The 15,162-nt window shown below is 38.6% G+C and overlaps 1 protein-coding gene across 1 annotated transcript; it reads right to left on the reverse strand.

Moving 5' to 3' along the window:
• Positions 1 to 4,882: 4,882 nt before the first annotated feature.
• LOC144001304 (inactive pancreatic lipase-related protein 1-like) lies at positions 4,883 to 14,073 on the reverse strand. Its single transcript, XM_077495514.1, has 12 exons — positions 14,019 to 14,073; positions 12,851 to 13,002; positions 12,612 to 12,731; positions 12,203 to 12,337; positions 11,487 to 11,595; positions 11,248 to 11,367; positions 8,929 to 9,045; positions 8,492 to 8,610; positions 7,049 to 7,178; positions 6,761 to 6,875; positions 5,376 to 5,543; positions 4,883 to 4,959 (listed from the first exon to the last, which is right to left on the reverse strand). Exons 1-12 carry the CDS (start codon positions 14,071 to 14,073, stop codon positions 4,890 to 4,892), a joined length of 1,410 nt encoding a protein of 469 aa, XP_077351640.1. The 3' UTR covers positions 4,883 to 4,889.
• Positions 14,074 to 15,162: the final 1,089 nt, after the last annotated feature.

Below are 15,162 nucleotides of genomic sequence, written 5' to 3' on the forward strand. Positions count from 1 at the left end.
GTCTTGTCAGATTGGGTGTGAGATTGAGGACCCGAGTGCAGGAAAGCAGATAAAGCCAGGCAGTGTTGCACTCAAAAATGGAGTCCAAAGACCAACATCAAAATTTACAAACAAACACATTGTACAATAACAAGACCCAACATTACATGACGACTGATAGCAGGAACAGACACAAATGATCCAACCCAGGACAAAACAAAAACGGAGACCTAAATACAAGCAAACTAATGAGACAACGAGAATCACCTGGACAAGACACAAGTGGCTGAGGGAGCTGATTGGTAGACGAGAAGAGGTGGACACTAAACTATAACGAGACAGACACGAACCATGAGAAGATGAGCCATAACATGAAACCAAATCCATCCATCCATCCATCCATCCATCCATCCATTTTCTCAACCGCTTTTCCTCACAAGGGGCGACCCTTGGTGGAGCTGGAGCCTATCCCAGCTGGCTTCGGGCAGTAGTCGGGGTACACCCTGAACTGGTTGCCAGCCAATCCAGGTGAAACCAAATCCAAACCTAAACAACGTAGATTATGACATGTCTTCATTCTTTTCCTGTTTGGAAATGAAGTTGCTCTTGAAGATGACACCGACAGCTCAACGGCCAGGGGTTATATTTGTTGTGTAAGCGTTCCCTCGGATTGCTATTTTTCCTTTGCCACCCACATCTATACCTCAACTAATTCATGACTTGCCGTTAAGAAGATGCTTTGTTAGTAACGATGCCACCCCCAAAGCTACTGGCTTAAAGAGCAGAGAAAAGAAGTGCTGTCATTTGGAAATTTTCTCTGACAAACACACATAATTACAGGAATTAGTCTGCTATTTTGTCATTAGCCTTCACTTTCAATGAGCCAATAATGAAAAGAGAAACAAAACTGTGAGACAAAGATGGATGTCTTTAGAGGATTTCAAGACACCCCCCAATGCCACCTCTTAGCCCACACATTCACTTTGCTGTTTTATTAATATTATTAATGTAGTCAGTCTTGAAGCATGGAAGCGAAGAGTTTCTTCCTCTGATTGGTATTGTGTGAGCGCTGATGGCTCAGCTCAGAGTGATTTCAAATAGACTTTGTTAGCGTCATGATGAAAATGGCAGCTCGCCTTTTTAAAGCTGTGTATTTGCAAGCGTGATTACAGGGTGTGCGTTTAAATAAATGAAGCCAAAACAATGACGCACAATCAGGACTTCATAAACCAGCGAAAGGCCACGGACAGATTAATGAGTGCATTGCCGACACGCTCACAAACGTACATGCACAAGACTTTGGAATTACACATATATGTGACACACTGTGCATTGAAATTAGCAGGTGAAAGCAGTGATCTCACCATGTAATTTGCTGTTGATTTTGTGTTTGCATAAATGGCACATGATGGCTCCGCATTAATAAGGGTAATATTTACCCTTTCCATGTCCTGACAGGTCTTGACAGTGACAACAAGAATGTCAGCAGCTTGATGTGTAGAATAAAACCCTGAAGTGTGACGATAGTAACTTTTTAATAACAACTGAGGCAGTTATTATGGACTTTTCTTAATCAAATTGTTGATTTCAAACTTGTGATTAAAAAAAGATGCAAATTGACTTCAAATGCATACCACCTCATGACCTATAGAAATGCTTATGACAATGTCTCGTAAGCATTGATGTATGTTGGAGCCATTATCACGAAGGGGACTTGGTGGTTGGAATTAATAAGTCAATGAATTTGGAGAGAGGTTAAGATTATTTAAGTTTAAATAAGCACGTATCCAAGTTGTAACTTTATGTTAGTTCTGCTTTGTTTTGAAGGTTTGACCATAGTGGTAATTTTATGTTTAGTATGCCCCCACTGGCCAGGTATGGCTACTGCATTTAGATGTGTGCACTTCCTGCTGGGTAAAGGCTTAAAAACAAGATGGCTGCCTTAGCTCATGTGTGTGTGTGTATGTGTGTGTGGGAGGGGAGACAAGCTAGACAGGACTCTCGGCTTGATAACGTTTTTTAAGCATTATTCGCATTATCAGCAATATTATTTGATATCCTGCAATATTTCAAGCCTAAGGATTAATACTGTTGACATATTAACTCATCAAACTACCCACCATCCATAACCTGGTTGCTGAGATCATCGCCTGATCAAACAATTGGTGCATTGAAGCCCTGCTGAGACCTGCACTTGTCTTTGAATTAAGAACATTTGAAATCTGAGAAAAATGGCACAAACAATGTAAAATAGCATGACATGATAACTGCATTTATCAGATCTAGCTAACAAGCTATGGACATTAAGCGGAGATCAAAAATGAAAAAAAGACCATTATTCAGCTCAGTGCAACACGTCTCATAAAATAATATCGTGCAAAGGAAGTTGCAGTTCAAATGATAAAATGCTGTACCTGCGGATTCACAAAATAGATATTTGATTGGTGGGATCCAGGTGGTGGAGCGGTACCGTCACTTGCCTTCGGTGCAGGTTGGCGTGGGTTTGTTTCACCGCCTGGGAGACCACGTTTGTATGTGTGCGTGTTTGTATGAGTGAGTGCAAAAAAAAAAAAAAAAAGATTTGTACTGCGTCTTGGAACTTCCTGTGTTGCCTTCGGCTCTGACCCCTCTGCTACCACGCCGGTCCCAGGATAGGGTAAGTGAAGCAGGAAAATTGTTCTTATGCTAACAAGCGTAGCAAACTAAAACGTCAGTCCTGAAACTCAAACAGTTCTATTCCTTTTTTTTTTTTTTTTTTTTACAATACAGTTGAACCTTCAAATATGTACTAAATTGCTCTATGGTACTTATTGAATTTAAGCCATTTTCATTTCAAAACATTTTCCCCATATCATAAAAGTGGCTTAATTTGTTCCTAGCAAACTGGCACCATTGTAGAACCACATTGTCCATTTTGCGTCATGGACTGACTGATGATGCTGATGTTGAACTGTTAGGCTTACATTTGATTTTAGAGACATATTTTTATATAACGTTGCAGTTGAAGTCCAAATTGTTACACTTTTGGGTGTTTAACCTTGAAGTTTTGGTTCATTGATCATAAAATTGTTAACTGGCTTTCAAGAAGAATATGACAGGAAAAGAATTTAGAACCATAAATAATTTGTTTCCAATTTACATTGCTTTGAGTAGAGAAAAATCCAAACCAATCATCATCCCTGGAAATTTTTTTTGACTTGAATGTCAAACTGTCCGGTCCAATTGCACTGATGTAATCTTTCACTTCAAATGAGCCAAGATTGTTATGTTGGCTCCAGGGTCATTTTATAATTACAATGTAAAATGTTTCATGCAATTACATGATAATTGAATGACATCACTTCCTGCGAAGGCAGGTATCATGTGGGCAATATAGGAAGGCAGAGCTGAGTATTAAATAAGTCGGCCTAAGTAGGGCTGGGAATCTTTGACTGTCTCACGATTCGATTCGATTACGATTATGATTTTTGGGTCTATGATTCGATTCAGAATCGATTTTCGATTCTTGATTCAAACGATTTTCAATTCAAAATTATTTGATTGACAAATGATTTCTGCTTCAATTTACAGATATGCACAACATTGTCATGATCTACTCCAGTCTGCTTTTCAAGACAAAATGACAAACAGAGACATTAAAGTGTCTTTTTTTTGTTTAAACATTTATTGATTTTGTATTGTAAAGTGCCTTTTTCCACAAAAACAGCATGTGGGCTACAACTGCCTTTTTCCCTTCTTCTTCATTTCTAATTTAAATAAAATCGATTTTTGGATATTAATATCGATTCGATTCGATTCATAAATGAGAATCTCGATTCTTTTATGAATCGATTTTTTGGCACACCCCTAGGCCTAAGCTTCTGGTGCCGTTCGCTTGATCCTCCTGCTGATTCTTTTGCATAGAATTCTGCTGGTTTTGTACTCTTAAGAATTGCATCATGCATCAGAGTGAAAATTAATCTCTTCTTGTGGTTAAAAAAAAATTGTACAATGGATCATCTGAAGTCAGACAAAAGTGGTACTATTTTACAAACTTTTTCTCCTTTCTCATTATTTGACTTAACATTTCATTTATTTATGTATTTATTTTTTTTAACTTATGCAGCATAAAGAAATGTTTCTTTGACCAACTGTCTCATGGAAGGGAACGCTCCAATCTGGTCCAGCGCTCAATGATTCCCTATAAAATGTAGACCTTTATTTAAAATCCTTCTGCTCATGTCATATGTAAAGCTGCATTACATCTTAAAGAGCTTGTGATGCCTTACTTACATACTACACTACTGCGCTCCAGTAATTTAGATTTTATGTCACACAATCTTTAAAGTTAGAAAACTCAACTCAATTCAAGTTTATTTATATAGCGCTTTCAAACAAAAACATTAACACTAATAAAATACAATACAATACAATCACAACAAATAAACATTCTTCCATTCCTACATACGCTTTGATATTTGAAGTAGGATTAAGAGCCTTTCATTATTTGGATCCTTTCCTGTTGAACCCTCTTCCAGATTTGGTCCAGGAAGGAGAAATCATCTCAGACTTTGAGCAGAATTAAAACCTACCTCTTTGATAAAGTTTATAAGAAAAAGTTTGTAAAGTCGTTTCAGAATTATTTGCTGTTCCCATTTAGGTGGTGTAGTGACTAAGAACTTTTTTTTTTTTTTTTTTTTTTTTTTTTTACCCCCACCATCCAGCTCTTTCACTCTAAATGTCTTCTTGCATGCCCGCATGAGTACAATCTGGTTCACAATGCGGTGTGAAACAGTGAATTGAATTTCCCCTTGAAGGATTATACATTAAACGTCTTCAAATATCCCTGGAGAGGGTCATGATTGAAGATAATGGAAATAAATTGAATTTGAGATCTTTATTGAAATGCCACGTGCATAATTGTGATTAAGCTAAACTTGGCATGGAAGCACAGACTGAATCACATTCTCTGCGACATTTTCTGTTCCACAGAAGTGGGTGCTGCAAGAGAGAGAAAACAAGAGATGAATGGACAACGGTATACAGGTAGACTTTAAATTGAAATTGTCATTAGCATTACTTCTAAAATGAATTGAATATTAGGGAGTGCATTGGGGAAGCACTGATAGGTCAAAACACCTACATGTAATTCACAAAATACATATGTTCAAGCGGTATTGTTTTTAGGCTTCCTGCAGCAAAAACCGTTTTCTGTTGCCGCACTCTCTCAAGATGACAGTCCAATGCTGTCCTCTAGTGGACATGTATAGTACTTCAACATATCAGCTTTGCGTTGACAATTTAACTACAGAAGCATGTCTCTTAAATTGCCAACATGTTGAGAGGAAAAGTGTGGGCACACAAATGTGGAAACGTAAAGTGATGTGACAATGTTGTGATCTTTTCTGTTTACTTACACCTTCTTGTCTTTTGACCTCAGCAGCTCCACTTTTGTGGCCCCATACTTTGGATTCAAGGGGTTTAAGAGGTGGTTGTTCCAGCGAAATTTGACTTGAGTTACGGTATTCACGTCAACCTCTGCGCCAATGTGCACTTCGTAGGTCTTTCCTGGCTTCATTGTGCCCCTGAAAACAGACAGCACAGATCACTAAGTAGGAATACAGTTAATGATATGGATCCATGACTGGGGCTGACAATGAAATTGAAACCTTTCAGAGATATGTGGCCATGAACTGCTTAAAATATTATGCTTTGCGTTCATGACATTTATTGGTATATTTGGTTTATATGTGACTACAATAGCAAGTAACACATTTGGGGACACTTTTTTTTTTTTTTTTTTTACTTTGTTTTGATGTTGGATATTAAGTTTTGTCTGGCACAGAGTCATTCTGATCTATCTATCCCCTAAAGTCAGCTGGGAAAGTCACCCTACTGCTTGCAATCTTGGTAAAAATGACCCACAAATATTCAAGAGGAAGCCATAATGAAGGACTATTGTGATGCAAATTGTGGTGACAAATTAACACAATTTATTCTATTGTATTGTATTGTATTGTATATAATATGGAAGAAATTTTTTTTTCTCAACACAACTTACAGTACAAGAACCAAAAGTCTTATTTGTCACATTTAGCTGGTTCTTAGGCTAGTTAACCCCCCCGCCCCCCCCTCTTTTTTTGGTCTTATTATTAAGAAGAAAATAACACTCAGAAAAAGAGTATAAACTGCAATTAAACTTCAGTAAGATTCCAGTGGTGGACTCATACTTTGTCACTTGTTGAAATTGAGTTTATTTGTTGTTTATATTTTACTCTGGATAGCGACTTCACACTGCAACGACAATTACAGTACCAATATTACTTCAACCATTACTTGTGGAGTTGTAAAGGATTCTGAATGGTGATAGTTTAAAAGTGGAACAAGCTAATTATTTTCTTTCCAAGTTGGCAAGTGTTGTGGAATGAATAGTGTTCCATCTCACTTTTACTTTTAACACAATCATTCACTTGTTTGGTATTTTTTTAAGAATAGTGATTGAGTATCTTGTTTGATTGATTGTTTTAAATGTTTTTAGAGGTTGAGGTCTAGAGGAAGTCCATACTGTGGACTGGCCAATGGCAGTATCTAGACAGTCAGTGAATCTGAAAGAAGGCTCGACTCAAACAAACACGTCTATATGCTGGACCGGTACATGCCAATTGAATGAATGAAATCCAGATCCATTTTAAATTCTACATTTTAAAACCTGAACCAGAGGAAATCTTGTAAAGTGCGTAATGGTCTGAAACAAAATCTCTGAGAGTATTATTTCATTTAATAACTGTCTTAAATGACTTACACGTGAAGTTGGTATTCCTTTGTGCTGTCAGTTTCTCCAGCAAGAGCCACATACATGAAGCCAGGGTTAGACCAGCTGGGTCCATCCAAAGTTACCTTTACATTGTAGCTGTAACCTAGCAAAAAAAAAAAAGAAAAAAAGAAAAAAAAAAAAACTATGTTCACAGTATTTCTAAATTGCTTTCATCTCCCTCTGCTCTGTCTGGTCATTATGCCTTGGATAAAGACTCTTAATCTGAAACTCTAAAATTAAATATATTCTCGGATTAAAAAAAAAAAGTGTACCTACGTCCAAAGGGTTCAGAACTGCCAGTGTTGAGGAAGTACTTTGACTGTGAGGTGAGATTAGTCAAAGGGAACCTGTCTGCATACAGGCCCATCAGAGGACATTTGTCGTCAGCGCACGGGAAACATTTTCCCTGGAAAGATGAAGCAATATATATATATATATATATATATATATATATATATATATATATATATATATATATATATATATATATATATATATATATATATATATATACATACATAGGGCAGTTTATACTCAAAGAGCCTTTTTGGAAGAGGAGTGCTCTATCCAACAATTTATTTTGTCCATACAGTGTATGTACAATAACTGTGTGGGAATCAAGTGGATTTGTGCCCAGCATATCCCGGCTGTAGGAATAACACAATGCTGCCTTTGATCAAGACGTGCCCAAAGCTCGGATAAACTGCCATTATCACCACCAACAGCTGCAAATACAAGTTGTCCCAATGGAAGACACGATGGAAGCCTGTTTATATCTCCCTTGTGCTGCAACAAAAATCCAATCTCGCCGAATCAACTTCTAAAAGCAAATAAATTGTTCACAGCCGTGTCGGTGTCACATTGCCACAACAGGTGGTGGCTCCATAAACACGCTGCCATGGATATACCACCATTCCACTCTCCTCCAATTCTTTCTCAAAGCTTTGGAGACACTTTTTACACAGACACCCAAAATTACACTCAATGAATACAAGAACAGAGGCTCATTTAATTAGGTTTGGATCCACATCTTGTTGCCTCCAAAAGAATGGCAAAACATTTAGGAGAATTCTATGACTGTGCCCCAAGAGAACAACTATAACTGCACAATACACACCAATTCACTTTTCCTCCATTTACAGCTTTCTTACAGTAGATGACCAATTACCTTTGGCCAGAGTATGAAAAATGTTGTTGTAATTTACCCATATTTACAGACCAAGTTCACAAACGCAAGCAAAATAAAAAGATATAGTTTGCTCAATATGGATCAATGTAGATATTTTATGCAGTTTTGTAAATACGTATAATTTACTATTCAGTAAATTATTGTTTACAATAACAATTCTTATTTATTTATGTACAAGCAATAAATAAAATAAGTATCTGGTTGACTATTTGAAATAACAAAACGTAATATATTTGACATCCTCAGTTCATGACTATCCTGATATGGGACAGTTTGAGGATATGAGCAGCACAACAGTCATCACTTTGCACAAGACACACTCAGTTGCCATTTTAGATTTTTTTTTTTTTTCATGCAAATTTTTACTGTACTGTAGGTATGCCTTTTACTATTTTGTTAGCAAAGACTACAGTGTACTGATTTATTTTCACATTTGGATAAGCTCATGTCGCTGCCTTAGAAATGTTGCATAAACAACCCCCTGTCTGTAATTGTTATGTGTCTGTTGGCAGTTTGATAGAAATACTTACAGCTGCGAAACTTTCCGCATTGGAGCAAGGGAACCCTGTAAAGCCTTGAGGTTTAACCATACTCTCCTTGTAGTACTGGTAGGCTCGGACATGATTGCAGGCATCAAATTTTTTTGTACCTGATAGGGAACTCCACCACAAAGAGAAAGTAAGACGTTAAGTGAAGCTACTGTGTGTAAATGGCAACAGCTAAACCAATAGTACTATCTTAAATGGCATGACATAAACCTTTAGAAGCATCTCACGTAAAATTAATAAATGTTGTGACAAATTTATACTATATATGTTGTACTTCTGGAGCTGTTGGAATGAGTACACACGAAAGTATTGGACATTACTTGTTGGTTTAAAAAAAAAAAAAAAAGCAAAAGAAAAGAGCAACTCATCATCTCCCCCTAAATCAACCTAATAAACACCCACCTGTCTGTTCAACTTACCCTCCCAGATAGCGTCCAGGTCTGTTTCACTGCCCCTGTTTGCACTGCAACCAGGCATCAGCTCTCCTCCATTCGGGTAGAAGTCAATGTGACCGATGGGCTGGGACATCCCAAGGCCTGCACGTTAGAAACCACATTGGAAATTATTCATCTTTTTTCGTCATGTTTTTTTTTTTTTTTTCATTTAGGACAAATCAAGCAAAATTAAATATGAGTTGTGTATTTTAAACATAAAACCATAGTTGATCTAATCACATCATGATTATGATCTAATGATATGCTGCTCTAGATGGCTATGATTTCAGCTAGGGATGTTAAAAGAATCTAAAATTCCTTTGGGTTAAGACTTGCCGGAACTCCGGCGTGCAACAGTCGCCAAAGAGAGCAATTTCAAATAAAATCACTCCTATGATTTTAAAACAAAACCTCAGTTATCAGGCTGCAGCGAGTCTAAAGATTCTCCAGTTGATGCAGATACTGCTGCTCGATTGCTGACGAGGTTTATGTGAAGAGATCCTATTTCTCCAATACTAACTTCAGTGCAGTGGCGCCCTGTAAAATCTAAAATAGAATTTATATCCCCCCTACTTGCCTTGTAACTCGATGCACCATCTTGAAAAACGGAGAAAAAAAACAACAACAACAACAAGCGAGCCAAGAAGTCAAGATCATCAGTCTCTTTGTCATGTTTTGGTTTTGGTTTTGGGGGGGTTGGGTTTTGGTATAGTTTTGCGTGTTTATGTTGTCTGTTGTCCGGTTTTGTCTCCCCTACTCTCGTTATCGTTAACCTTGTCCACCTGCGTGTAACTTCCCTTCCCAGTATGTGTGACCTAATTAGTGCCCTACGTCGTTACTGTTGTATTTAGTCAGTGGGGGTTTGTTCACGCGTTGTGTTAGCATTGTCTTGTTGGTGTGCGGTGCTTTTAGTAACGTTTGCTATCGAGTCTAGTTTTTCCCACCTCTAGTCAAGTTTCTCCACGTTTAGTCAGGTTTATCCATGTCTAATCAAGTCTCTCCACGTCTAGTCAGATTTCTCCACATCTAGTCAGATTTCTCCACATCTAGTCAGATTTCTCCACGTCTAGTCAGGTTTCTCCACGACTAGTCATGTTTCTCCACATCTAGTCATGTTTCTCCACGTCTAGTCATGTTTCTCCACGCCAACCCAGGTCTCCATGCCAACACAGGTCTCCACGCCAACACAAGTCTCCACGCCAACACAAGTCTCCACGCCGACTCAAGTCTCCACGCCGACTCAAGTCTCCACGCCAACACAAGTCTCCACGCCAACTCAAGTCTCCACACCAACACAAGTCTCCACGTCAACTCAAGTCTCCACGTCAACTCAAGTCTCCACGCCAACACAAGTCTCCACGCCAACACAAGTCTCCACGCCAACTCAAGTCTCCACGCCAACACAAGTCTCCACGCCAACACAAGTCTCCATGCCAACTCAAGTCTCTACGCCAACACTCCACGCCAACTCAAGTCTCCACGCCAACTCAAGTCTCCACGCCAACTCAAGTCTCCACATCAACACAAGTCTCCATACCAACACAAGTCTCCACATCAACACTCCACGCCAACACAAGTCTCCACGCCAACTCAAGTCTCCACACCAACACAAGTCTCCACACCAACACAAGTCTCCACGTCAACTCAAGTCTCCATGTCAACTCGTCTCCACGTCAACACAAGTCTCCACGGCAACACAAGTCTCCACACCAACTCAAGTCTCCACGCCAACTCAAGTCTCCACGCCAACTCAAGTCTCCACGCCAACACAAGTCTCCACGCCAACACAAGTCTCCATGCCAACTCAAGTCTCTACGCCAACACTCCACGCCAACTCAAGTCTCCACGCCAACTCAAGTCTCCACATCAACACAAGTCTCCACGCCAACACAAGTCTCCATGTCAACACTCCATGGGAGCACAAGTCTCCACGCCAACTCAAGTCTCCACGCCAACTCAAGTCTCCACGCCAACTCAAGTCTCTACGTCAACACTCCACGTCAACACTCCACGCCAACACAAGTCTCAACAAGTCAAACCCTGGCGGGGTCATACGAAAGACAAATAAAAATATGACTCGTTGCCACCCTGCTTGTTGGTTGGATTTGGGAGGTAGATCACCAAATGATTTGCGAGTGTGGCACTGCTGCTGTCACTGCTCCCTCAGGAAACGGATCAAATGTGGAGAACAAATTTCATCCGACTTAGATGTGCATGACAATCAGTGGTACTTTAGTACTTTAACTTTCATCCATCAATTCAATGTCCACTTTAAACATTTTCCCAACAATTAGGTAGGCCTACCTAGTTTTGAGCTGAAAGGATATCCGTCAGTGTGAATGACATCAACGAAGGTGGCATCAGTTGTGTCCAAGCGCACTGCTGCATTTGTGTCATGGAAGTAAGGCTCAGTTGGGTCTAGTCCTGCGGAGTGACAGACAAGACGGATCACGAAGCAGCCTGGCATTGTTCTGCTTCTCTTACTCACCAATGTTGGCATTACCAAATAAATAACAACTGTAACACGTACAAGGACTTTTTACCTGTGATCCGAACGAGGCCACTGATCTTGCTCCCAACTTCTCCAGCGACATGAGCCCCAAGGCTATGACCGATAATATGGAACTTCTTCGCTGTCTGCTTGTAGTTGCCCTGGGGACGGAAAATATGTTCATTCAAGTTAATGATACTAAACCACCAACTGCTAACAACACTATATTGTTCAACCCGTGATTATGACAGACAGTACTATTTAACATTTCATCAGTGACATACAGTAGTCCACATACTTTTATACCCACATTAACACTGTACGTAAATACATATATACAACACAGATACATATATAAAGACACTGCTGAAAAAAAACAAAATAAAAACCAAACAATGTTCCCTTCATCGAATCAAATCACAATTAGGTAAATTTCTCAATTTTTTTCAAAAATCTATACTATTGATCAATCTATATGTGTGTTATGTATGTATGTATGTATGTATGTATGTATGTATGTATTTATTTATTTATTTATTTATTTATTTAAAAATTATTGAAAAATTAAATTAGAAAGTATCACTAATAAAAGCCGATTCAATGGGTATCTTGATATATTTTAAAGTGAAATTATTCAGTTAAATTTGATGCATTTGCATATTTTAACACTTTTACATTCATTCAGTTCCTTTTCACATCTCCTTTAAATTTGATCAGAGTGATGGTTTGTGCATTTTGTGATTGCGAAGGGCCAAGGAATGAATGTACCATGAGAAAGGTCATCATGGATGCCACCTGTGCCGCCAGCACTCTGCCGTTATTGGCTGCCTGGGCATACCGAGTCCTCACGCCCCCTTTCCACTCCACAGCGATGCAGTTCACATTCTCCCACTTCAGCATAACCTGGATATTAGAATGCAATTGTCAATTTCATCAACCAATATTAAGTATTTACTTTTAGGAATGAAGACATTCAGAGGAAACTAAAGAAATATGTTTAAAAGTGCAGTGTTCTTGTGAAATCTCCTCTTTTTTGAGTTTGTTTATTAATCAACCATACCACTATTATCATCTTTTTAAGACTTTTATCATAAAATAATTTGATTGTATTCTCATATATAATACAACTTGTTTTTTCTTTTTCAGATGGCCTTGAATACAAACTGCATATTCTAACCTTGCACATTTCTTGTGGCCAGTCTTCATCTCCTTTATGCAGATAACCAGGAATGATGAATCGAGTTTTTCTTGTGCCGCCGTAGTTTGACGCATGGATGGTTGAGTCAGTCTTTATCTCCTGGAGGGTTCAATGACAGAGAAAGGAAACTGCTTAATGAGGGTAACTTTGTTGTAGAACAGTTTTTGGATCGTTATAAGAGAAAAGAGTAAAAATGAATAAGGCAGCCTGCTTCTTGCCTGGTAGTAACGGTTTCTCTGTGTGAAGAGAAGGAAGCGGGTGCCCAACTTCTCAGCCGCCCATGGGAGAAGAGGGAGAGGTCTTTGTGTGGTTCCCCCCCAAGGAGGAAGGTCATTAAAGCAACCAAGTTCACCAAAACAGACCTCAGCAGCTGCAGGTATGGAGCATGTACAGTTACATCACAAATTTGACTACATGGGAGTGTGTTTCTGGCCCTCATTACACCATCCATCCATCCATCCATCCATTTTCTATACTTCTCATTCTGTTTTGGGTTGTGAGGCGATAGATCCTATTTTATTGCCGCTAACCTTAGTCGAAAGGAAGACTACCCCATCAACTAGTTGCTCAGTAGGAGGAGAGGAGAGGCAGTTTGGATGGGGCTGGACAATTGGACCATTCTTTTTTGTGTGTATGGTGCTCATCGCAAACGCAGCAGCTGCTTGTTTATGAGCTAGCTTATAAGCAAACTTAGCTTGTAGCAAACGTGTATGACGTCTGCATGCTGAGATCACGTCTCTGATCAACTGCTGAAAGGAGGCTGATTCTGTCCTCTTTCATCTAAAAACTGCTTCAAACAAAGCGTATGTAGGGATGGAAGAATGTTGATTTGTTGTGATTGTATTGTATTGGTGTTAATGTTTTATGTTGTGTTTGTTTTTTTTGTCTTTCTGTAAAGCGCTTTGTGACAGTTCAGGCTGTTTGAAAGCGCTATATAAATAAACTTGAGTTGAGTTGAGTTGAGTAGAACAATTTACAATAATACACTCAAGGGAGCATGATCACGTCCACAACATTTCTAGGAAATCACAATGTCCCAGCACTGGTGAGCTATGTTTTAAACTACTCATGTCTAAAGCCTACTCATGTGCTCCTTGGGGGCTACCTGGTGCCCACGAGCACCACATTTTGACCCCATGCGCCAAACACCCGACAACAATGTCAACAGTTTACATTCAAATGTTAACAAAATATACAATTTGAAAAGTAGGCTGAACGAATAAAACTTTCTTGAAATATATACATATATGTGCAATGAATCAATACCATATACTGTTACATTTTTTTTTTTTATTGAACTACTCTAATTTATTGAAATGCACTTGTACAATTACAAAAAACAAAACAAACATATGTTTCAAATATAAAATCAAAGAGATAACTTACCGTAAGATGCGCCAGCAAGTAAGCAAAGCAGACCTAAACTCCACATTGGCGACATCTGTTCAAAGTAAAATGACAGGAGATTATTTTGCTATTAATTTAACACAAAAGAAAAAAAAATGACCATGAACCAATGGACACCATTTACCGTGAGGATAGGCAAAGAGACTGCAAAACGACAGTGTCTTCACTCTGGGGTCCTTTAAATAGTGCAGCCAGATGCATTGGCTCATGAGCTAGTGGGAAACATGCAGATGGCAGAAAAACAGGCAAACTCATACCACTTAACGGGACATTGGCTTCAGACATGTTGCATGCCCTTGGATCACAGTAATCAGTATAAGGAGCATGTAGTTAGCCAAACAAAAACTTACATAACAACGCATGTAATATGGTGTTGCATTAGTTTCTATGTATGACACATGGTAGGTTAATTGCTTTCTCACTGACTTGTTATTGCTAGTTACTCCGAATGATTGCATCACTCAGGTATATAGAAAGTTCACAAAACAAGCAGTCTTCAAAAAAATTATGACATTTTAAGTTCACAGAACAAGCAGTCTTCAAAAAAATTATGACTTGAAAATGTGTCTTGTGTTGTTTTTCCACTCAAACAGCTTGTACTTTGAAAATAAACAACTACAAGTCGAACAAATAGCAAACACAATAAATATGAATTATGTATTTCTATGGACTTGTGGTGACATAGTCCATGGACATACATGTGCTAAACAAGTAGACTTTTAATTTGAGTGCAAAATTATTTGTCCCGCAATGTGAACTTGTTATTTGAGTAAGGATGGAACAATTTCATCCGCCCACGAAGAATACAAAATTGATTACAAGTTTACGACAATCAATAAGACTTGTTTTTGTTAATAGTAAGATTTTATGTTACAACCGGCGTTCATTGCATTTACATCTACTGCCTCATTCTTGTCAGAACACATGCTCCAAATGCAGATATTGTTTTAGTTCACAATTCAACCATGTCACCTGAAAATTAAATCAGCACGCCACATGCAGATCAGCGCATTGATATAAAAAATAAGTTCAACAGTAAAGCTTAGTATGAATATGAGCTTTGTCGCAGCCCTATTTTCCAGGGCCCTTGTCAGTCATGTGGCTGTCATCACTTTTTTCCTGG

This window comes from Festucalex cinctus, chromosome 14 (genome assembly GCF_051991245.1).
Source record: "Festucalex cinctus isolate MCC-2025b chromosome 14, RoL_Fcin_1.0, whole genome shotgun sequence".
Lineage (NCBI taxonomy): Eukaryota > Metazoa > Chordata > Actinopteri > Syngnathiformes > Syngnathidae > Festucalex > Festucalex cinctus.

Coding starts and splice junctions, on each gene's coding strand:
- LOC144001304 (XM_077495514.1), bottom strand. CDS start 14,073: ATGTCGCCAATGTGGAGTTTAGGTCTGCTTTGCTTACTTGCTGGCGCA. Junction 8,611..8,928: donor CCTGGACGCTATCTGGGAGG/GTAAGTTGAACA, acceptor GTTCCCTATCAG/GTACAAAAAAATTTGATGCC. Junction 5,544..6,760: donor AAGGAATACCAACTTCACGT/GTAAGTCATTTA, acceptor GTCTGTTTTCAG/GGGCACAATGAAGCCAGGAA.